Genomic DNA, 25,397 nt, shown 5'->3' with positions numbered 1-25,397 from the left:
CCTCACAATTCGAATATATCAAAATGCATCAACTATCACAATGTTGAATACACATTCAATCAAAACATTGGCCAAAATGTCCCTATCAATGAGTGTAATAAATTGTCAATGCCATATTAAAAATGAACAATCCATATTTCAAAAAAAATAAAAAATAAAAATCTCTTCCCCTCAACTGATTGGAGTCGAAATCTGTCAAAAGAATCAGCACACAACCCTCAAACTTCATCATATTATCAGCCATATCCACACCCATTTAAGCAACATTTTGAAAATGCACTAGAATCTCGTGATCAAGGTGAAGAAACTCGCGCGGTCATTGCCTGTAGACTGGTCTTTCCTGAAAACCTTCTCAAACGTGATATAATGAATGAAAAAATAATATACAATATGAAAACAAATTAGGAGTATAATAGTACACTAATATTATTCATTTACAACTCATAAGACCTTATGGAACACATTCCTATTTAAATAGGACTTCAAACTCTAAAAGAATATTCATAAGACTTCACATTAAATAAGTCTTCCAAATATGATTTATAACTAATTTTTCTAATAAAAAATTCTAACAATAAAGTATTTATAATATCCAAAACTACAGAGAACATATGTATTTTAAACAAACCTTATAGGTATATTTGTAATTTATCCTTAACTTTTTTTATTAAATAATTATTCAATATAAATTTATAAAGGCAAACAAAAAAAAAAAAAAAAACCCTTGTATTATCCACAATTTCAACCTTTTGTCTCTTGCATTTTTAAAAGACAACCACCATCATCCACTTCCCGCCTTGGCACTCCAACAGCATGGAGGTTCATGCCTTCACTTTCTTCTCTCTCCTCTTCTTCTCACTTTCTCTCTCTTCACCAACCACCACCACCAACGACACCGCCGCACTCTCCCTCTTCCGTTCTCAAACCGACACCCACGGCAACCTCCTCTCCAACTGGACCCTCCCCACCACCACCACCACCGCCGCCGCCACCGCCTGCTCCGCCGCCTGGCACGGCGTCCGCTGCACCAACAACCGCGTCACCGCCCTCTCTCTCCCTTCCCTCGACCTCCGCGGCCCCATCGACTCTCTCTCCTCCCTCTCCGAGCTCCGCCTCCTCGACCTCCACGGCAACCGCCTCAACGGTTCCCTCTCCTCCCTCTCCAACTGCTCCAACCTCAAACTCCTCTACCTCTCCTCCAACGACTTCTCCACCGACATTCCCTCCACTTTCTCCTCCCTCAGTCGCCTCCTCCGCCTCGACCTCTCCAACAACAACCTCAAAGGCCCCATCCCAGACTGCATCTCCAATCTCACTCGCCTCCTCACTCTCCGCCTCCAAAACAACCAACTCTCCGGTAAAATTCCCGAATTTCTCTCCTCTCTGCCTCTCCTCACACAGCTCAATTTGTCCAACAACGAGCTCTACGGCCCCTTGCCCGCGACTCTGCTCACAAAATTCACCTACATCGCTTTTTCCGGCAACGAAGGGCTCTGCGGATCGACCCCTCTCCCGGCTTGTTCCTTCACAAACACTCCTCCCGCGGCAGCCGCTTCAGAAACCGTACCTTCAAACCCTAGCTCGTTCCCTTCAACGCCGAAAATCGACCAAACAAAAAAACAAACTCGTAGAGGTTTGAGTCCCGGTGCTATAGCAGCAATTGTCATAGCCAATTCAGTAGTGTTTTTATTGTTTTGTTCGTTTTTGGTGGCTTATTGTTGCGGGAGGGGATCGAGGGATTCGAGTTCTAGATCGGAGAGTGAGAGTGGGAAGAGGAGGAGTTCCAGTAGCTATGAGAAGAAAGTGTATGCTAACACTGCAGGTGACAGTGATGGAACCAACGCTACCGATCGAAGCAAACTCGTGCTTTTCGATCGGAAAAAGCAGTTTGAACTTGAGGATTTGCTTCGTGCTTCGGCTGAAATGCTCGGAAAAGGGAGTATTGGAACAGTGTATAGGGCGGTGCTCGATGACGGGTTTACGGTGGCGGTGAAGAGGCTGAAGGATGCGAATCCATGTGCGAGGAATGAGTTTGAACAATATATGGATGTGATTGGGAAGCTTAAGCATCCGAATATTGTTCGTCTTCGAGCTTACTATTATGCCAAGGAAGAGAAGCTTCTTGTGTATGATTATCTCCCAAATGGAAGCTTGCATTCTCTTCTTCATGGTATTCACAATTCATCCAATCAATATTGTGTTGGGTAGTGTTAAAAACCATTTCCAATTCTTTACCCTTTTTCAAGAATTTTGATCAAAAACTTGATTTGATATTACTTGGTCTGTCAAATTTGTTTGAATTTAGAATCAATTCTTATCAAATTTGTTCATCAAATCTTTTTTAAAAATACTTAAAACTACACCAAAAATCTCTTTTAACCAATTTAGGTGAAGAAAATCAGTATTAAGTTTTTCATCTTCTAACAATTTCTTCAATCTATAGGATGTATTTGAATTACAAATTTGGATTAAGATTGGGAAAATGAAATGAAAATGTAAGGAAAATGCAAATGAAATACAAGCTTATTTTTTTCTCCACATTTTCTTCCATTTTTTCCCAATTTTTTTTTATCAAAACTCATGATTTAAACACACCCATAGTTGTAATTTCATCAAATTTTGGTGAAGAAATTTGATCCTCACCTGATTTAATATAATATTTGGTCAAAACTTGATTTGGCACAAATTTAATAAAAGGTTTGATCATTTTTGTTATCAAAATTATTATTAAATTTAAATTTAATGAACAATTTGATAAAGAATTGAAATTTGTATATGTAAAATTCTTAAGTGTAATGAGTTTTTCATTGTGTTGATGCAAACAGGGAACCGGGGTCCGGGGAGAATTCCATTAGATTGGACTACGAGGATCAGCTTGGTGCTTGGAGCAGCACGTGGCCTTGCTCGGATTCATGAAGAGTACTCTGCAACAAAGATCCCCCACGGGAACGTGAAATCATCGAATGTACTGCTCGACAAAAATGGTGTTGCTTGCATTTCTGATTTTGGGTTAGCATTGCTTTTGAATCCAGTTCATGCGACAGCAAGGTTAGGGGGGTACAGAGCTCCTGAACAGGTTGAAATCAAGAGACTTTCTCAAAAAGCAGATGTTTACAGTTTTGGAGTATTATTGCTTGAAGTGCTTACAGGTAGAGCTCCGTCGCAATACCCTTCACCGACACGTCCCCGAGTGGTGGAGGAGGAAGAGGCAGTAGACTTACCGAAATGGGTGAGATCAGTGGTGAGAGACGAGTGGACCGCGGAAGTGTTTGATCAAGAATTGTTGAGGTATAAGAACATAGAGGAGGAGCTTGTGGAAATGCTTCATGTTGGGTTGGCTTGTGTGGCAGCACAGCCCGAAAAGAGGCCGGCGATGGTGGAGGTGGCGAAGATGATAGAGGAAATCAGGGTGGAGCAGTCTCCGATTGGCGAAGATTACGATGAATCACGTAATTCGCTATCGCCTTCGCTTGCCACCACTGAGGAGGCATTGGCGGGTTACTAATGCCGGTCTTTCTTGATGGTTTAGTTACAAAATCTTTCTCCATTTGCATCATCTTATTGCAAATTGTTGTTGTAGCAGTTGTTGTATGCTCTCTTCTCATAAGCTATGGATTTTTCTTTTGTTTTTTGGGATCAACTTTGTAACATTTGTATGCTTTATGTTTAATTTAATTTCTGTTATAATGTTGGGTAATGTTTATTTTGACAATTTGAATTTGTTTGGAGTGGTTTGGAAGCAAACATAATAATGAAGTAATAGCTGCATATCCATTATCGTTGAATCGAAAAAAAAAAAATAAAATAAAATAAAATAAAATAAAATAATAATAATAATAATAATAATAATAATAATAATAATAATAATAATAAGTGATAGAATGTCCCTAGAAGTTTGAATATGCTAACCTTGAAATCTGTTAAATTTGTGGCTATAGTGTTAAGAGCAAACGAAAGTGATATGAAAGCCACCAACAGGGGTTGGTTCAGTGGATAAGGCCTTTGAATTCCTCGCTTAAGGCTTAGGTTCGAGTCTCCATAGCTCCTTGTTGGGGTTAAACATACTCCTTAGCGGTTGGAGCATACGTAGGTGCGGTGAGATTTTCTGCAGATATGTTATAAGTGCTAAGGGATAATACTTCTAGATAGATATATTGGAATAGCCTATCTGCATATCCATCTTTCTGAATCAAAAAAAGAAAGTGATATGAAAGCCATGCATAAAAATTGCATACTGAACCAAAAGTGCAGGAAGGCGCATAAAAGAAAAATTCCTCCTTTCGACTCGTTAAACAGATAATTTAAAAGTGGCATTTAGTGAATTTTTAAAAAAAAAATTTACAATTTTTTTATTTTTTAGGTATATTTATGTTAGATATATCTAAAAAAAAAAAATTGCTTCAAATATTTAAAAAAAAATCAGTAAAAACAAAAAAGACACGAAAAACAAAAAAAAAAAAAAATTTTGAAAAGTGTTTTTGAAAAACTCTAACCAAGCAAAATGAATATATTTTGAAATTTCACTCGGCTCGTTTAACATGTATGCATTATAAAAAATTAACATATTTTAGTTTAATTTTTTCGAAATTGGCTCACTAATATATTATATAAGCAAAATGAGATTTTTGATGAGAAGGCCCTTGTGAAGTTCAAAACCCTCATATTATTTTTCTAGAATTCTTATTTTTTAAATACTTAAAAAAATTCTATTGGTTAAATTTTATTGAATTATTTAAAAAAATAGTAATTAATCCATTTAAAAGGAAAGTTAATTAATCTATTTAAAAATTTAAATAGCTTTTATGCATTGATTTATATATTTTAAAAGGAAAGTTAATTAATCTATTTAAAAATTTAAATAGCTTTTATGCATTGATTTACACATTTTAAAAGGAAAGTTAATTAATTCATTCAAAAATTTAAATTTAAAAAGAAAGTTAGTTAATCTATTTAAAAATTTAAATAACTTTTATGTCTTGATTTACACATTTCAAAAAGAAAGTTAATTAATTTATTTAAAAATTTAAATTTAGAAATTGAAAAGGAAAGTTAACTAAAATATAAATTTAAATTTGAATTTGAATTTTTATACTACTAAATATATATCATCGATTTTTTTTTTTCTCTTCATATTTAATAAATATGCATCGATATTCCAATTTATCTATCTATATTATAGCAAACAAACATTCCATTAAAAAAAAAATCCTGAAACCTCTAAAGATTAGGGGTGCCTCTATTTACATACCACATTTAGTCTCAAAGCACATCATTAATTGGTTATTTTTTATTACAATAATGACCTTGCATAAAATTACCAAAATAACCACAAAAGAATATCAATACAACCCCCACACACCACCACTCTCCGCTGCCTGATTCTACCTTCGGCCACTGTCATCAAAATCCGGCCACCATCACAACCTCCACAACCTCCCTGCCTCGCCGACGACCCCTTTCCCCTATGCAAACCCTTCTCCCTCCTCCAAACAACAAAAAACCTAGTCTCCTGGTTATGGCTCGTTTTTCTCCATTGCACAGAGAGAGAGAGAGAGAGAGAGAGAAAGAGAGAGAGAGAGAGAGAGAGAGAGAGAGAATCCTAAGGTTTTTAGATCTAGATCTAGGACTTGTAAGAGTTCGATCGCGCAAACCAGATTCAAAGCTTCGATCTAGGATTTCAAGCTCTGATTCGAAGCTTTGCCGCTGCAGTTGTCTTCGGTAAGAAGCTCATCTTCGATGGATTGGGAAAGATCTCTGTAGAAGGCACTACAAGAAAAAGCATTTTTGGCGACTAAATTTTTAGTCGCCAAAAGTCCGTTTTTAGTCGCCAAAAGTCGACTTTTTACTTTCCCCGACTAATTTTTTTAGGCGCTGGTTTTGTCGCGTATAGATGGTCGGCAGAGGTATTGGTGACTAAAACTTTTTTAGTCGCCAAAAAGCAGCTCTCTCGCGACCGACATGTTGGTCGCCAATAGTGATTTACACTTTTCAAAATCATACATTTAGCGACTAATCCTTTAGTCGTCAATACTCACTGAATCGCCGACTAATCCATTTAGTCGCCAAAATAAAGACTTTTGGCGACTAATAATTTTAGTCGCCAAAGGTGCTTCCGTGAAAAAAAAAAATTACCAACTTTTTTACTTTTTCTGAGATTCAAACCACAGACCTTCTACTTTGTACACTTTTACCAACACACTCCCTCCACTATGCCACCACAAGATCACATGAATATATATGCAATATATATTATTTATATAGTATATTGACTCGTATTAATTTAAAACTATATATATAAATATAATTATTTTTATTCAATATTAATTTATGTAAAAAATAAATTAATTATTAAAAAAAAAGGGAGCCACTTTTGGCGACTAAAGTTTTTTTTAGTCGCCAAAAAACCTTAGTTTTGGCTTTTACCAATAATTTAGTCGCTAAAAAAATTAATTTCTGTCTAAAAATAACCACTTTCGGCAACTAAACCGATTTTTAGTCGCCAAAACCGTCACTTTTGCCGACTAAACTCAATTTTAGTCGCCAATTGTCCACTTTTAGCTATTAAAAATTTTTTAGTAGCCAAAAACCTTTACATTTGGCTACAACATTTTTTTTGTCAGTAAAACACCTACAATTGGCGACCAAACCATTTTTTAGTCGCCAAAGCCTATACTTTTGGCTACTAATCTTTTTTAGTCGCCAAAAACCTTCACCTTTGGCTACTAAAATTGTTTTAGTCGCTAAAACCCATGTAATCAGTGACTAATCTGATTTTTAGTCGCCAATAAGTACACATTTGGCTACTAAACTATTTTAGTCGCCAAAAGTCTTCACTTTCGGCTACTAATTCAATTTTAGTCGCCGATTGTCCTACTTTCAGCGACGAAATTTACATTTTTGGTCGCCAAAACTGCTTTTTGTTGTAGTGAGGAGGGTTGCGGTGGTGATGGTAGGTTTGGTAGTTTTAGATAGAGAAGAAGTAGGATATGAGATGGGATAGGATGAGAGCTTGTAGCGGCGATGGTGGGTAGGTGGTTGAGCTAGTGGTGGAAGGAAGAAGGGATGGAAAAGGGTTTGGAAGTGTGGTTGGAAGTGGTAAGGCAGGGAGAGTGATGGATGGAGGAGTGAGGAAGAGATTCGCCGGAGAAGAATGAGGTAGAGGCGACAGCCTGCGGTGAGTGGCGACGGCTAAGGTTAGGGTTAGGGTTGATGGGGTGGTTGAAGAAGATAAGGATATTTTAGGTATATTTGAAAATGGATGGTGTGTATTGAGCACAAATAATAAAGTCAAAATTGTGTTTGGTGTGCATTAAGTGATGTGCTTTAAGACCAAATGTGGTGCGTAAATAGAGACATCTAAAGATTAGTAATGTAGATAGAATCAAACAAAATGTGTAGGTCTTGGAATTTTAAAGTAAAAAATTTATATTAGAATTTTTTCAAATGTAATTCTCTTAATATTTTATAAATATTTTTTATTGATTGACAAAAAGCACCGTAAACATTAAGATTATTGTTTTTTTTTTTTTTAAATCATATTGAGTTATTAAAATAAGATGTCTTATAGGCTAAAACCAAGAATTGTTGGGAAGAAAAAAATCAACTCGAACTAAATTTTCTAGACTCATTTTTAATATTTAATCTAATATTGAAACTCTCAAACTAACTTATACCGGTTACAAACCGATAAAGATAATTTTAAATAATCAAGATAATTTTAAATAATCAAGACAATTTTTAATGACTAAGTTGCCATAAATATTGAGTCAACTTGCTTTCAGGTCACTTCAAATGTTTAGTCCAATACCACAAGTCAATTCTAATCTATTTTCACATAAGAGTTATGACAACAATTTTAAGTAAACAAATTTTTAGGTTTTACAAATAAGAAAAAAATAGTATATTAAAAAATATAATTTATTACTATCAAATGGTAAATTAAAATTATGAAACTTATAAAATGAAATGTATTTATATTTTATTGTAAACAATTTTTTTTTAATTTATTATTTAAATTTTACTAATTAAATTATGACATGCATATTTTTATTAAGAATTTAGAAAATCCAATTAATGACATTAGAATAAAAATTTCTCTTAGGGTAACTCTAATAAAATTTAATTGATTATAAATTACTTTTACAACATATTTTTAAATAAATTTTTGATTATTTATTTATGCTCACTCATATAGCATGAGTAATATGCCAATAAACATATTAATTTAAAAGACAAATTACCTACACCTCCCTTGAGGTTTAGCTAAATTACAGATTCTTTCCTAAGATTTCAAAAATTACATCCCCCACGGAAGTTTATATTCACATAATAATTTAATGCTTACCGTTAACTAAACATTAATAATGGTTAGTTGATATCACCAAAATATAAATTGATGGACGATATTGTCCCTGCTGAAATCCCTTTGATAAATCAACAAAATTTACAAAAGAATTACGTTAGATGAAAAAAAAAATTAAGTTTTTGAAATCATGTTTGATTTGTTGTTTAGAAAAACATTTTAGAATTTAAAAAAATAAATAAAAACTAATTTAATAAAAATAAATATGAAAAAATATATTTAATTTGTAAAAATTATTTCTAACCACTCAAAAGAAAAAATTATATAAAAATAATTATTATTTTTTATTTTTTTATTTCTTAACCAAATTAATTTTTTATTTTTTTTAAAAAAAATTAAAAATAAATTTCTAAAACTCAAACCAAACATATTCAAAGAATTTTTTGACAAGCCATTTCTTGTATTTTTAACTTATTTAATTATTTGTTAATTTTATGATATTTTCACGATCTGACATTAGAACATATTAAAGTTTGCGAAAATGTCAATAATAAATAGATTTTTAAGAACAAAATAATTTAGTCTCAAAATGGTTTATTTTTTTGGACAAAAAATTTGATACCAAAAGGAAAATAATTAATCACTAATGTTCACTTTTCGTTATTAAAAATATAATTAAACTTTTCGTAACAAAAAATATTTGGTCTTCTAAAAATAATTTTGTCCCTAAATTTTGATCTCAAAAACCTTAATTTTTTGTAGTGTGATAAGTGTTTTTTCATTTTAATTTTGCATTTTATAACTTATTTAAAAATGATAATTTAGCTAACCTCAGAAGAATCTGTAATTTAGCTAAATCTCAAAGTGTGTAGATAATTTTCCCTTATTTGTCAAAAGGCCATTTTAGTCTATTTATGATATCTGTTAACGGCATTAATTGTCATGGCACAAAATGTAATTTTTGAAACCTCAAAAAAAATTTATAATTTTGTTAAACCTTAAAGGAGGAGTAGGTAATTTGCCCCAATTTATGCCAGTTGATTATCCGAAAAAGAAGCACCAAAAATAAGAAGGAAAAATTAAAAGAAAGACAGACGGAATGAAAGTTGGTATCAACTAACATCTTTGACCTTTTCTTTTGCTATTGCCCTTGTTTTTAATGATTATATTACCCTGCTTTTTTTCAGTCATCAACTCATAGTGGACAGAAAAAAACAAGAAACAGTCTTCTTGGCTTGGTGCAATTGATGAACCGCCCCCATTCAAAATCTGACTAATTATTCAGTAATTTTAAAGTTTTATACGATAATCATGTAATCAAAAAAAAAAAAAAAAAAAAATTATGAGAAAAATATACCGACAAATAATGATTTATTTAATGTGTGTTACAATAATTTATTGGCCAAAAATACCACAAACAATTTCACATAACACTTTTACAGTATTCATTAATTTTTTTCGAGTCAGTTACTCTTATACTCTATTTAGTTTACTAGATTGAGATGAAATGGACTGGTATGATCATTCTTTAGGCACTTTTATAAAATATTCTCCAACCACGGTGAATGATGATTCCGTTTTGCAATATGTTTTTCATTATTTTTTTTTAATCAACCAAACATGCAAATGTACATTTTGATAAAATGATTATTTCATTATATTCCAATCCAATGAACCACACTAAGATAGTGTTTGGTTGACCAAAATGAAGTGGAATGGAATGATCATTTCATCAAAATATTCATTCCTATGTTTGGTTATCTTGAAAAAATAATGACAAATGCATTACAAATGAAATTATTTTTCACCATTTTAAAGTTATGATCATTGTATAAGAAGAGGTGATTCCAATCCATTCATTTTTATTCCAATGAACTAAATATAGAGCATAAGAATATAATCATATAACAAAATAGGACACCAAATCCAACAAAACTCTCATAGACCAACATGATACGCGAAGGAAGTCAAAAGTCCATTCATAATCAAAACCTTAAGCTAATCATAACACATCATAAACAACCACTATTAGCAATAAGTACACTATACTACACTGGTAATTCATTTGCATCTAGTCTCTTCTCTCAACTAGCAACTTTAAGAAGTTGAAACGATTTACAATACCAGATATACTACAAGAGAAATCACAACAGGACAATGATCAAAGCAGATCATCAATCATGCAACTCATGTCGTCGTCACTGTAGAATGATAATAAGTTAACAACGAAGGCAAATTAGAAGCTTAACCTTCTCATGTATGATACAAGCAGCAAAGTCTTAACCTGTGTACAGTCTTGCTGAGGTCTTCCCTAACCACAATTGAGTTACCGCATATTAGCTCTTGAAAGAACAATCAAATAGTAATCCAGTGCATGAACATAGCTTTGAATGCCACAAAAATTGTAATTGGGGATGATGATCCACAAACATTAGCTAACTGTTCCTGTCTGATCAATCAGTGTACCAACTTGTTCTCCACACAATGCTCTAGATATGTTCCCAGGCTCATGAAGATTAAACACCACAACTGCAAAAGAAATTTAAATTTCACAGCATTAAATCAACATAAAAAATTTGCATCTCTCCAAACATCAAGACATGAAACTCTCCCATCCTTCCACAGCAAGCCTCATTGTCAAATCATAAATCATTTTTCTGAAATAGTATCATATTGAATCATGAATTATAAGATTCACTTTATTTAGCATAATATATAATTTTATACATGTATATACACATAATGTTTAAAATGAAATAAATATCAATATAACTAAATTATAAATACAATTATTTAATTGTATTGATATATCTACATATATCAATACAATTATTTTCTCTTTTTTATTTTGCAAAAACGACATTGTTCCATGTATTATGCAAAATAGAATTGAATCGTAATGAATTGCAAAGAATCATAGTGAAATGCAATTGAATCGTAAGATTCACAGAATTTAAGATTGAACAACACAAATCAAATCAATTTTTTGAAACTTGTATTGAAACGCATGAATCAAATTGTGAACAATTACCACAAATCTCATGAATCGAAACTGACAGAACTACCCATGCCTTGATGCGGGGCATATTTAATAACTGAATGGATCAGAGATGCTAGTGAAAGAAAGAAACCTAGCTCAAAACCAAGGAGTAAAACGAAATATACAAACCAGGAATTCCATTCTCCTCGCAGTATGTCACTGCCATCATGTCCATTAGGGGAGCAGCACTAGAGGCCAACTCCCTGAAGGAAATGTGCTCAGATACGACACCATTGCTTCTGGAGTCACAAAGATAGACACCATCTACATTGGTTCCTTTAAGGACTGCATCAGCATGAACTGAAGAGAAAAAGAAGTATTCATATTTCCTTTCAGAGAATATACATATATATACTTATATATATAAACGTCTGTAATTATCAGCTATTCACAAAAGAAGTGATGGAGCAATGTCATACTCTCTGAAGCTCTAAGCGCAGCTGCTGTATCAGTTGAGAAGAGTGGATTTCCAGTGCCAGCACCAATACCACCGAATATTACAACCCTTCCCTTTTCAAGATGCCGAATAGCCCTTTGCCTACTGTATGGTTCAGCAACCTCTGGCATGGCAAATGCAGTTTGCACACGTGAATGAATACCCATCTTCTCTAAAGCTGACTGGAGCAATATTGAATTCATCACAGTTGCCATCATACTGGTAACAATTTCAAAGTCACATCTTACTTAGGCCATAAACAACCACGACAATAAACCATTCAACAGCTGGTATTGCAGTCAAACTATATGTAGGGTTAAAAAATATCAGTCATAGTTAATCTAATAAAAAGTAAGATTTAAACATCTATGTCCTCATATACAAAGAAAATCAATAACCTAGACACCAATCAGAATCTTCCAACTAACTGGCAACATCATATTTGACATCAGGTGAGTGCACAGCCTAAATGAATCAATGGACTTCATCAACTCTTCCCAGCAAATAACTCTTCCCAGCAAATAAATGAACAGATGGTATTCATCCTAAGAAGCATCAACACTTTTAAAAAGGTGGCATGTCCATGTTGGACACTGACATTCATCGGATACTTCTCAACATGTGTGCGACACTCGTCCAAACCTGTCCTTTTAATAATTTTAAACCGAGACACGCTACGGGCACTTGGGGACACATGTATCCATCTCTTACACGCATGAAACTAACAATAATAATATAGATTTGTAAGAATTAGTGTCACATTGCATCTTTTTTTATTAAATGATATATTCATATTAGTGCTTTTGTCTCCTTTTGCTGGTTGAGAAAGGATTGTCCTTTTCGATTTCATCTTTTTTGAAGTTCATAGGGGATTTGTACATCTCAGTGAAATTTTAAAGTACCACTGGGTTTTCTAAGTATACTTCACAGCGAACATGGAATGTCCTGCAGATTTTTTTGTAAAGGGTTTGCCACCTCAAGGCACTTTATTTTTTTTATTTTTACTTATCAAAAAGAAGTAAGATAAAATAAAAAGTTTGTTGGATGGAGGAATCAAACCTCTAACCTTAAGACTTAAACTTCATATATGTGCAAAACTAACTGAGCTATGACAACTTTGTGTGTATCCCACACACATAGCCCTAAATCTCATCACCAAGGTTTTAAAAAGCGGCCGCAACCGTTACGTAACGCTGTTACGTAACGGTTTTGGCGGTTACCGCCACCCGTTACGGCCGCTTTTGCAGTGTGAATGAGATTCACAAGTGTGTCGGTCGTAGCGGCTACCGTAGCAGTCGTAACGGTGTCGTAACAGCCGTAACGGCCTGTTACGCACCGTTACGTAACGGTTCCAAATTGTTTCTTTCAAAAAAACACACAAAAAAAAGCTGAAAATGGGGGAAAAGGGATGGAGAGAAGAGGGAAGATAAAGAGAGAAAATGGAGGAGCAAGAGATAGAGAGAGAGAAAAGGGAAGATGAAGAACATGTTATTGATTTGTTGAAACTGTAAGACCTATGCTATTCTATTCAGCTGCTATCACTAAACCATTTTGTTTGTGTGTGTCTATCTATGTATTGTTTGAAAATAATAATAATAATAATGTGGTCATTATCTATTTGGCTTGGTAAAAATACGTATATATATATTTAGACTCTTATTTATTCTCTTACTTTTGTCATTATTTATCTTATATATAATAGTTAGTGATTGATTTTTTGTATAATATAAAGTCATTAATTATTAAAATAAAATGTAAAAAACTCAGTTTATAGTGATTTAAAAATATGAAATATATTGAATCATATTTAAAAATTTACAAAAATTGATCAATATTTATTTTTAACCCAATAAATATGATCGTGGAAAAAAAATATGCATATCGGTAAGTTTTTTTCAAATTGTGCGAAAAACAAAAAAATTCACGATTCCGGTTACCGCAACCGTTACACTACGGCCTTTACACCCCGCAACCGCAACCGCGTCACCGCCACCGTTACGGCGACCGCAACCGCTTTTTAGAACCTTGCTCATCACTCTTCATCATCCTCTCCACCTCCGCTCCATTTTCTGATTCTCTCTCTCTCTCTCTCTCTCTCTCTCTCTCTGTTATCTTGCAATCTTTCTCTTTCCATTTGTTGAAATCAACTAGATTTAAGTTGTTGCCCTATATGTTGCAATAGATCAATTTTATGCTGATTGATAATTGGAATTTTATGGAACAAAATAGCCTAGAACCTTAGAACCAAACCGATTTCTACGGCTCAGATACATATCTTCAGTGGTCTGATTCCAATCCAAAATTTATGGAACTGTACGGACCGGTTCAATCGTAGGTCCACTCCAAAACCGAATCAATCTGGTCCACGAAAACCCCTAGTTACTATAGTACAATTTATAACCCCAAATAAAACTATTCAAACCTAAAACCCTAGCCCATCAATATCCTAACAAAATCCTACCTCATGGCATTCAATCTAATACCAAATCCTCTCAAAATGATGGTTGTCCAGAAATTCTAGTACCTAGTCTTTGCAAATCAAGCAAATACAGCCCCTCTTAGAAACCCAATAACCTTTCTCTACTATATTTACAAACCATAACCTCACAAGGTTTCCATAGCAAAATCAGAGTGGGTGTCTTCTTCTTCAAACTCTTTGATTTCAAGAGAATTCTCTCTTTCATGCACCATGAATATCAATAAACGTTAATCTTATGTAACCCAAGGGTACTCTTGCTTTTACTCCCCACTACAAATGGACCAAATCATAATATAAAAAAACTAAGATCAATGATTAAATGGGTGTTTCTTACATTAATTATCGGCACAGATGGATCATGGTTGTAGAGGGGAGGGAAAAAGTTGAGCTACTTGTAATGTCCCTTCCAACAGTCTTGCACTTCCCTTAGCTGCACAAAGCAAGAGCAGGAGCAAGGGCATACAAAAAAGTCTAAGGTTGAGAGTGTCTATGAAAACATTTATGTATCTTATATGTAAATGTATTGTAAGAATTTTTAGACGTTGTTGTGGAAGGAAAAAAAATGATAATATTTCGATTTATTCTTCATTCTTTGTCGTTATTTCATTCTAATGTAGATTGATATGTCTATCTGTTTCTACTGCAGATATATATATTTGTTCTCCACATATTTTCTTGTCTTGGTAGTTTTTCCTTTATTTTTTGGGAATTCATGTAAGTGGTTCCATCCTAGTTAGAACCACAATTCTATTTCAACAGGAATGCAACTTTAACTCAATTATTCCCCTGAATTGCAGAATTCCAGTTTTCGAGAAGAAATGTCACCCCCAATATGCGTTTCTTGCGACTAATATACTTCCAAACAACCATACACTCCCAAATTCTATTCTGTTATAAGTGATCCTTGCCTAACTTCTCTCATTTGTTATTACTGCAAGACTATTATTCACGTTGACACATCAAGATTATAGTAATCACTCAAGACCCAAGTTTTTTTTTTTTCCAGTTTTCTTGTACATACAAGCAAGAATCTTTGCATGACAGTACAATAAGAACACATATATACACCAATATCATAGAAAACTAAGATATCATGACAGAAAGAAAATGAACAAAGCTTCAACTTAGCAACAAGTAGTGTCCAACACCAAGAAACTGCCACTTAACAAATTTTACAAGTATCATGATCTCTCGAAGTAAAGATATTGAAAATATTCTTATTTTATTAATAAGAGAGAACCTGTATTGCTAATTATAACCACATTACCCAATTTGATAGGCAGTAGATCTGTCTAAACCAGTTTCTGTAACCCAAGTGTCTCCACAAAAGAAATTACGGCCTCCAACAACAACTGCCACCTAAGTATCAAATGATGATATGAATGTCATAAGTCAAGTTCATATGAGATCAGAAATCCAGGTGCATTCGACAATCATTTGAAAATGAATACCTCAACACCAAGACGGCAAGCGGTAGAAATTTCTCTTGCAATCAGCATTGTCGCCTACCAAAATAAAAGAAAAACCAACTTAGTACAATGGTATCCAGCCCAGATGGCATGCAATAGTACAATTTCACTCGCCAAAGTGGTCATAAGTTTAAGGTTAAGCCATCCAAATCTCTAATCTAAATATACAAAAGAGTCCAACAACAAACCTTAGGATCGATATTATGAGAACCGTTCCCAGCCAAAGCAGCACCACTGATTTTGAAAACCACTCTCCGCCATCTAGGGTTTGTTGATGATTTCGACTTCATGTTATTCATTTGTCCAACAGGGCTTGGTGTTACAGTGCCATATCTGCCCAAACAAATACCAGATATTAGACACAGGACTAAAAATACATATATGTAAAAGAAAATATAAATGAGTAATGAAAAAACAAAAATAGCATCTAGCTCATGATACCAAGTACTAACAATTGACTAAATACATGTGCATAACTTGAATTTCTCCAAAGTTATCAAGCATAGAATTATTAAAACCATAAATCAATTTGAATTGAAGTCATAAATTAAAAATTATGAGTATCAACAACCTAGTTGTGCTAACCCAAAGTATTAATTCCATGCCACTACCTGCTTTACTTCTCCAGCTCCTTGAAACAGAATGTTCTTTTGTTCTCATATTCTTTTTTGCATCAATAGTTACAAACAGTTTCATAGCATCAAACAAAAGTAAGTAAATGAGCTATCAACTTCCCTTCTCATACATGCAACACCGTTTAGAACAAAATTTCCTCTCCTCCTCGAGTTATCGCATGTTAGTATATTCTTATGAGAAACCGATCATTACAAACAAAACAACCTTGAAAGGAACTTCCAGTTTCCAAATACCTTTCCAACAAAAAATCAATCATAAATCCCACTCAACCAAATAATTACATTAAACTGAAATCTCCCAGATAGGAGGTTCACTCTACACACCCCCACCCAACCCCCCCCCCCCCCCCCCCCCCCCCCCCAACCAAAGAAATCCATTTCATTTCATACAAAATGTCCAAAAGAACCACAACCACATCCACCTCCAAATAATGGAATGGCCTTCAGAACAAAAACACCCAAAACCAATCCCTTCCCTGAACCCACAAGATAATTTGCCACTGATGCAATTTTCATTTGTGACGCAAACAGATTTGAAAGCTTCTCTCAAAGTGTGGATTCTACATCCCCAATTCATACCTACACTAACTAGGTCCCTTCATCATCACATTGAGTGCAAAAAATTGTATGTTGATGCAAAAAAGCATCATCAAATTAACTCTCTATCCTAACTAGGCCTATAATTAAAGAACAGAAATATTGAATCACAATTACAGCCACCGATTCTCATTACCAGCATCATAAATTAATTAAATAGACCAAAATCAATTCAGCTAAATTGCCAAGTACTTCTAGTCCGAATACGGAGGAAATCATAGAATACTTCCTTACAAAACTAATCACTCCCTACAGTCTTCAAAAACCATTTTTACTTTGTGACTATTGCATGATGCTACTACAATGCAATCAAAACCTAATAAATAAAACTATTTCAATAAGATATTAATTCAGCAGTGGCAAATGTAAAACAACAGAGAAGACATATATAATCACATCCATATATAAACAAACCAGAATTCAAATAACAAATAACAATGTAACAAAAAAACCTATACCTTTTCGATTGTCTAAGCGAGTTAGACGAGCCGGAAACAGCCTTGTCGTCCTCCGATACAGCCTTCGACGGCAATGAATTACCAACAATCAGCTCCATCTTCTTGAACCACGGCCAATGACTTGCCGAAACACCACCATTGTTCATCCTATGCCGCTCCAACTTATACCTCTTCTTCAAATTATCAACTTTGTTCTTACACTGCTCGATGCTCTTCGTTTGCTTCTCACATCCCTCACTCACAATCGCAGCCACCTCCTCCCAATCCCTCCCTCTCAGATTCCCCTTATTCAGCTGCGTAAACTTCTCCGTATACGCATCGAGAAGGCAAGCAATCGCGGTGTCGCTCCACTCCTCCCTGTCTTTCCTGTACTCTCCGCCGCTGCCTCCTCCGGCGGCGGCGGCGCTGCCGGAGGTGAGTTTGGATTTTTTGTAAGAATAAGGTGTTGTTGTTCCACCGTCGCTGAGCTCCTCACGATCCTTCCGCTTCTCGCTCAACGCATTGTTAGCCCTAGATTTGTTCGGATCGGACTCCTCATCGAATGGATTCGAATCGTTCTCCGTATAAGGATTAACTTCTTGAAAAGCGCCGTTGCTGTAGTTCTCGCCATCGTCTCCTTCTCCTCCGCCGCCGCCGACGGCAGCGGCAGAGGCTGTTTTGGCGGCGGCGGTGATGGAAGGGAGGGGAGGTTGAGTTGACAGGGGTGGCGCGTGTAACGGGGTCGACTTTGAGGGGAATCGGTGAGGGGCAGATTGGTAGTGGTGGGAGGTGGCGACGCCGCGGCGGTGGTGGTGGTGGAGGTTAGGGTTGGATGGAGGTTGGGCGTTATCGTCACCGAGGAGAGAGAAATCGTCGTCACAGGAGGCCATTGGGGGGGGGGGACGTTAGGGTTAGGGTTAGGGTTAGTGTGGGACAGAAAGACGACGTTAGTGGGGCGGGGAAAAGCAGGATTGTTGGGTGGAACGTGATTACATGGTTAACGTGCCGTGAACTGATGGGTGCGGTACCGTTACGGCTCATCACGGTCCCGTTAATTATTAGGAATGGTATTTGGTCACTAGTGTGGGACCCGGATGGAATTTGGGATACACAAAAATTTCATAATTTGAATTACAGTGATATATGGTAAAAGGTATAAGCATTTAGGTTTGTTTGGAATGTGTTAAATTAGTATATTTTTTAATTTTTTTATGATAAAAATTGTAAAATATAAATTGGGATTAAAATGATATGATAGAGAGACGACATAACTCAAATAAAACGATTATAATTCAAATAATAGTGTTATTTTAGCATATATTAAACAAACTCTTAATTTATTATACACCAAATAATTTAAGGTCCGTTTCAACGAAGAAAGTCACACAAAAAAAAAAAACTCTCTCTCTAAAAGAATGACCGTTTCTGAGTCTACTTGCTCCCATGGCCGTTCCACCGAAGAAGATGACCATCTGGCACGGAGCACAAAGAAAATCAAAGGGGTTGGCACTGAGAAAGAAGACATAGACATGAGGCAAACCCAAAAGATCTAGCGGATGAACGCATGGAAGACCCAGCCATAAACAAAGCTCAAGCTGTCAAGGGTGAACTGGATCGCACACAGATGAATGTAGGAGAATGCCAAAAATCCTTTAAACAAGCCCTCCTTCATTCGCGTTTTAACGAAAATAGTAATGAAAAGAACTTCGATGGCGATGCGGAGCTCTTTTCTTCTGATGATGAAGAGGATCTACATGAAAAGAACAATAAGGATGAAACAGAGGTAATGGATTTTGAAGGCCTACCTAAAGTTAACATTCCAGCTGGGCTCCTCAGGAAAATCAGAGAGCCATGGAAGAAATGCCTAATCGTTCGCCTTTTGGGGAAAAAAGTAGGGTATAAACTCTTTGTCAATAAGATGAAGAGAATTTGGGGACTTCAAGCCGATTTCGAAACCTTAGATATTGGAAATGGGTTTTTTTATTGTCAAATTCGATATGATGGATGATTATACAAGGGTTTACACTTGTGGTCCATGGGTGGTGATGGACCACTATGTGACCGTTAGAAAATGGCAACACGATTTCAAATCCGATGCTGCGGAGGAGGATACTACAGCCATATGGGTCAGATTCCCAACCTTGCCGATTGAATACTGCAACGAGAAAGTGTTATTCCACATTGCGAAAGTCTTGGAACGACCTTTGAAGGTGGACATCAACACAGCAATGACAACACGAGGCAAATATGCCCGCGTGTGTGTCGAAATGGACCTGCACAAACCGCTGATCTCTCATTTTTTACTAGGTAAATATAAATATTACATTGAATATGAACAATTACACTCATTTTGCTTTTCTTGTGGTAGGATTGGCCATCGGAGAGAGTTCTGCGCCGACAACCTATCGGAGAAGACTCAACAGCGAAACGTTGAGGACCAGGTCAACCAGATTGGGCCTCAAGAGAATCAAGATCAGTCTGGGCCAAGGCAACCCATGGAAAATCAGCCTAGGGAATCTGGAAATAGTACCGAGGTTAATAGGTCCAATTTTGGACCATGGATGATAGCCCAAAATAGGAAAAAAACAAGGCAGAAAGCCCAAGGCACAAAAACAACTAGCCCACAGACAAGGTAATAGATTTGAGGCCCTACAAGAGATACAAGCGGACCAGTCCGGAGGGCAACATGAGGCACTAATGGATCCAAGCCCACGGCCCAGCAATGAAGCCAGTTTCAAATACAAATCAACGGTTCCACCTACAAAAAGCAACGATGCAAGTAGTAGCCCCAGGTCAGCTATGGATAAGGACAAGACGAGGGAGCTCGTCAGAGAAGGTAAAAAAGCAGAATCTAAGATAACACTGCACAGAGGGGTGTCGAGTCCTACTGACATTGATGTAAACACTTAAGGCCAGAACAACTTGCATACCAAGGAGATGGCCCTTTCAGATCTATCCCCTAGTGTTACAACCCCACAAGTTAGTAGAGAACCTCCAGACAAAGTCACACACAGAAATAGAAGGAGGAGAACACCAAACCGGCTCACTGGAGACTCCAGAGCTCCTGCAACACATAACCAATCATAGAGTCGCTGAGAACCGAGTGATGATCTGCCTAAGACCAGGGAAAGAAGCCTTTCACCTCGTCGGTTTAGATTAGAAGGTAGAGGAAGTACAGCTAAAGATCCAGCCATGGTGGCAGTTCGAAGCCAACCAGAATCAGTACCTAGTGATCGTAAAATCGAAGTAATCCATGGAAGAGAATCACCTCAAAGTTAGGGATATTCTGGGTGCACTAGAAAATTCTGATATTCCAAATATAACCCAAATGTCTGTCATGGATATGCTTTTTTGGAACTGTCGTGGGGTAGGTAACAATAAATTCAGAAGAACTCTGAAAGAACTGGTAGCTATGCACAAACCAGATCTCATAGTCCTAATGGAAACAAAGGTGGATTTGAGCTCTATGGGCATGTTCTTTAATAACCTTGGCTATACAACGTCTTCCTATGTGGACCCTATTGGCAGAAGTGGAGGGATTTGGATGCTGTGGAATACAAACAATATTAATGTTCGAGTCTCTGAAGCTAACTCCCAGATGATCCTTGCTACCATTTCCAAACAAAACTACCCTGAATGGATGCTTGCTGCGGTGTATGCTAGCCCCAATCCTCGAATAAGAGATGAGCTCTGGGATAGTCTGGAAAACATAGCACAGACTAATCAGTTGCCTTGGCTTCTGGCAAGTGACATCAACGATCATGCAAGTCCTAAGGAAAAAAGAAGATACTCCACTTCTCAAAATCTCTGTCAAAGCATTAGCCGTATAAAAAGTTTGTGAATCATATCAACAAATGCAACCTCCTTGATTTAGGGTGCATTGGTCCGAGTCTCACTTGGTCGAATAACAGACAAGGCTGGGCAAAAAGTCTAATCCGACTTGATCGAGCCTTATGCAACGCAGAATGGAGAACCAGATTCCCTAAAGGATTTGTTCGCACTCTGCCCAGAACGTACTCCGATCACTCTCCTACGCTTGTTCATACCCAAGGTAAGTCTCCTCATACCCCTCTTAATAGGCAATTTAAATTTCAAGCTGCTTGGATTGCTCATGAAGGTTTCAGAGGCATGGTCCACTCTAACTGGACGCATTCTAATAATAATAATAATAATAATCTTCTTGTTAAGTTACATAATATGGCCTCCTCTGCTTTGGATTGGAATAAAAACGTGTTCGGTAACATCTTTAGAAATAAAAGATGGCTTCTTGGTAGAATTGAAGAGATCCAAAAATCCCAAGCTAGACTGTATTCTCACAACCTCCATGTTTTGGAAAAGGGCTTGGTTGACCAATATAATCAAATCCTCTACCATGAGGAGTTACTCTGGTTTCAAAAGTCCCGTTCCAACTGGATCACTCAAGGGGACCGTAAGACCAAATTCTTTCATCTTACCACTCCGATCAAAAGGAGGAAACTACAAATTAATGTCCTTAAAAATGAGCATGGGGTTTGGATTGATGAGCCACATGAGCTCAAAAATTTAGTCCTTCTCTTTTTTAAAAATTTGTTTGATAATCCTATAGCTAATTCTCTTGCCCACTGGTGTAATAAAGTTGTTTTTATGTTGTCTAAAGAAGATAACATAGACTTGACTAGGGCCATCACTGATGCTGAGGTTAAGAAGGCTATGTTTAATATCAAAGCCTTTAAAGCCCCTGGGAGGGATGGTTTCCAAGCTATCTTTTTCCACAAGTACTGGGATATTGTTGGTACTGAGGTTTGCTCTTTTGTTAAATCGTGTTTTACTAACAATTATATCCCAGAGGAAATTAACCGAACTTTGATTGCGCTTATTCCCAAAGTTAATAGCCCCGAAATTGTGAAACATTTCAGACCTATCAGCCTCGGTAATGTGACCTACAAAGTTATCACTAAAATCTTGGTGAACAGGCTTAGACCTCTCCTTGATAATATTGTGAGGCCCAATCAAAACAGTTTTATCCCTGGTAGAAATACCAATGATAACATTATCATTATTCAAGAAGCTATTCATACGATGCGTTACCTGAAAGGTAAAGCTGGCAGTATGATCATGAAAATTGACCTTGAGAAAGCTTATGACAATATATCTTGGCATTTTCTTAGAGAAACTCTGCAGGAGTTTAATCTTAATGCCCAATGGATTGATCTTATCATATGTTGCGTCACAACTGTCCAATCTTCTATTCTGTGGAATGGCGAAACTTTAGAGGAATTTAGACCTATGAAGGGTCTCAGACAGGGGGACCCTTTATCCCCTCGTCTGTTTGTTCTTTGCATGGAAAGGCTTTCCAACATGATTAGCCACTTGGCTGATAGGAAAAGCTGGAAGGGTATCAACTTTGCTAAGGCTGGTCCTTGTATTATTAATTTGTTCTATGCTGATGACCTCATATTGTTTGCTAGGGCTGTGTAACAACCCTCGTCACTGTTTATCGAATAACCACTGATTACCGTTAAACTGAAACTGATTATGACTGATAAGTGAACTGAATAAACTACTGAACTGACTGACTGACTGAAATCTGAAACTGATTGATTAACTGTATCTGTTTAAATGCATTTCTATCTGTTTGACTGTTTGACTATCTGTTCACATTTTTGTGTTTAAACTGCAAATTAAAGGCCTTATCGGCGGCCGAATCCGAAACTGGTTGATATTCTACGATCGTTAGAATTTATGCGATTTTATAGCATATTTAATTAAAAGGGTGATTTGGTATGATTAAATTGGATTAAAATGAGTTGAATTGCAATAGTTGGCTTAATTACAACCTTGCCATCCCTAGTGGATCACTTAGGCAACATACTTGGAGGCTTGTATACTTGTAAACAAAACATTTCTTCTTCCATTTCTTGCACACAACCGACCAAGAGAGTGAGAGTGAGGGAATTGAGTTCAAGTGAGAGTTTAGCTTGGAGACTTGGAGAATTTGTAGGAGATTTGCCTAATTGAACTTCTACTCTTGTAATTGAAGACCTAGGTAAGGAAATTCAACCCCTCATTATTGTGTTTAAGTTGATTCTTGCATGGTTCATGTCTGATTGAAGGGTTAAGTCACGAATTGGTTCAAAAGTATTGAATCGAAGCTTAATTATTGCATGCATGGTATACTCTTGCATTTTAGAACTTGGTCTTCATAAATTTGCCACATGCATGAGTTGTTTGAAACACCCTTGGGCTTTGATTTTACAAATTGAGCTTTGAATCATGTTAAAGTATGAGTTTTGATGTGTTTTCTGGAAAATTGGCCCAAGAGGATCGAAATTTATGTTTTAAAACTTGGTTTTGAGCTTGAGGTTCAAATCTGGAATTTTCAGAATTTGGACTCACGCTCGAGCGGGGTGACTGGCGCTCGAGCGTGGAAATCGTGCTCCCAGCATTTTGTTCTGTTTTGAAGTCCGCTCGAGCGGAAAAATTGACGCTCGAGCGGGACATTGTGTCTCATGCTCGAGCGGGTGTCGAGCGCCCAATCGAGCGTGATTTTCACCTATCCAGCATTTTTGACTGTTTTGCAGAACGCTCGAGCGGGTAATTCTACGCTCGAGCGGAAACCTTTGTCTGCATGTCCGCTCGAGCGGAGTAACCTACGCTCGAGTGTGACCCCTGTTTTCTGAAAATTCTGAAAATGCTTTTAAAGTGCATCTTTGCATCCTCATCTCATCCTAGGCATTATTAGGCCTAGTTTAAGGCATCTTAATAAGGATATAGATGTAGAACCACACCGAGGCAAATTAGGGATTAAGTTATTATCTTTCCCAACTGTGTAGCTTAGTGTGTGTTCAATCTGTATACTGTGTAGGGTTGGCGACTGGGGACGCGCTCTAGCTTTACTGTAGCCCAGAACTCTGTGAGTAACAATTGTGTAAAGATATGTTCAAAATGATTATCTTCTAAACAATTGAACTGTACTGCTTTCTGAACTGTTACTGTTAATTGAATGAATGTATGTCATATATTCTGAACTGTATTGTGGCATCCTTAGCAACTACTGTTTACTGTTACTGTTACAGAGATCTCTGTCGGTTCCCTTGTTGGGACCACTACTGTTACTGACTGATGGCCATCATTTACTGTTCGGTCTTTTAAGACCTACTGTTTACTGCACTGTTATGCTAATGGATGTACCACATATGACTGTATCAACTGAACGACTGAAATACTAATTTAACGAACTGCTTTCATTACTGTAAGGACATTCATTCTTAACCCCTTTACGCATTGTGTTATTCACTGGGCTTTAGCTCACTGCTCATATATATATGTAGGTGTACAGGCACCAGACCGCAACTAGAAGTGTCGGGATAAACTCCAGTTTTGTCAAGCCAACCGCTGTGCCTCACTGCGAGGTTCCGAGCCTGTCAAGCTACGGCTTAGGGGTGTTTTTAATTTCCTCGTCTGTCTCTGTATCTGTTTTGTGCGACTGTTTAGACTGCTACGACACTGTTTAATAGGGATTAGGTCCCTGAATTGAATTATTGTATATATGTACATACTGTTTTGTCTGACCGTATATATTTGAATGAAAAGTCTTTTTGCATACAGACTGTCGCAGCTTATTGGACATTGTTTATTTACTGTATTGGCTTCCGCCAGTCCCTGTACTCTGTATTACTGTTAAGCAGGCCTTCGGTAATCTCGGATTACTGGCCGGTTACGGTGCTAAACCCATAGGGGCGGGTTTTGGTCGTGATAGGCTGACACTAGGCATGGTGTTTTGATTGCTAGAATTATGGAAGAATTTAGCTTAATCTCTAGCCTGCAAATTAACTATCAAAAATCAAAAAAAATTGTGTCTCTTAATATTGCCAAAAGGCAGGCTAGGGAGTTGAGCAACCTTTGCCATATACCTTTAACTGCTGACCTTGGGAAATACCTGGGTGTTCCTATTCTACACCAACGAGCTAATCGTAGTCATTTTAATTTTATTCTTGAGAAAATCCAAAACAAGTTGGCTGGA

General features: G+C 36.4%; 2 protein-coding genes across 2 annotated transcripts; one reads left to right on the top strand and one right to left on the bottom strand.

The window, feature by feature from the left end:
* The first annotated feature begins 710 nt into the window (after window positions 1-710).
* On the top strand, window positions 711-3,697 carry LOC114282370 (leucine-rich repeat receptor-like protein kinase PXC1). Its single transcript, XM_028225010.2, has 2 exons — window positions 711-2,170; window positions 2,826-3,697. Exons 1-2 carry the CDS (start codon window positions 814-816, stop codon window positions 3,503-3,505), a joined length of 2,037 nt encoding a protein of 678 aa, XP_028080811.2. The 5' UTR covers window positions 711-813; the 3' UTR covers window positions 3,506-3,697.
* Window positions 3,698-10,256: 6,559 nt separating this feature from the next.
* Window positions 10,257-19,394, bottom strand: LOC114282371 (uncharacterized). The gene is made up of 7 exons (XM_028225011.2): window positions 17,417-19,394; window positions 15,915-16,059; window positions 15,709-15,762; window positions 15,525-15,616; window positions 11,762-11,997; window positions 11,472-11,642; window positions 10,257-10,831 (listed from the first exon to the last, which is right to left on the bottom strand). The coding sequence occupies exons 1-7, from the start codon at window positions 18,283-18,285 to the stop codon at window positions 10,734-10,736; spliced, it is 1,665 nt and encodes a 554-aa protein (XP_028080812.2). The 5' UTR covers window positions 18,286-19,394; the 3' UTR covers window positions 10,257-10,733.
* Between the last annotated feature and the right edge of the window lie 6,003 nt (window positions 19,395-25,397).

The sequence above is a fragment of the Camellia sinensis genome, chromosome 10, assembly GCF_055761805.1.
Source record: "Camellia sinensis isolate YWXY chromosome 10, ASM5576180v1, whole genome shotgun sequence".
In the NCBI taxonomy this organism is placed as follows: Eukaryota; Viridiplantae; Streptophyta; class Magnoliopsida; order Ericales; family Theaceae; genus Camellia; species Camellia sinensis.
This window is presented reverse-complemented; position numbering and strand designations above follow the sequence as displayed.

Coding starts and splice junctions, on each gene's coding strand:
- LOC114282370 (XM_028225010.2), top strand. CDS start 814: ATGGAGGTTCATGCCTTCACTTTCTTCTCTCTCCTCTTCTTCTCACTT. Junction 2,171..2,825: donor CTTGCATTCTCTTCTTCATG/GTATTCACAATT, acceptor TGATGCAAACAG/GGAACCGGGGTCCGGGGAGA.
- LOC114282371 (XM_028225011.2), bottom strand. CDS start 18,285: ATGGCCTCCTGTGACGACGATTTCTCTCTCCTCGGTGACGATAACGCC. Junction 15,763..15,914: donor CTCATAATATCGATCCTAAG/GTTTGTTGTTGG, acceptor TTATTTTGGTAG/GCGACAATGCTGATTGCAAG. Junction 15,617..15,708: donor CTTGCCGTCTTGGTGTTGAG/GTATTCATTTTC, acceptor TTTGATACTTAG/GTGGCAGTTGTTGTTGGAGG.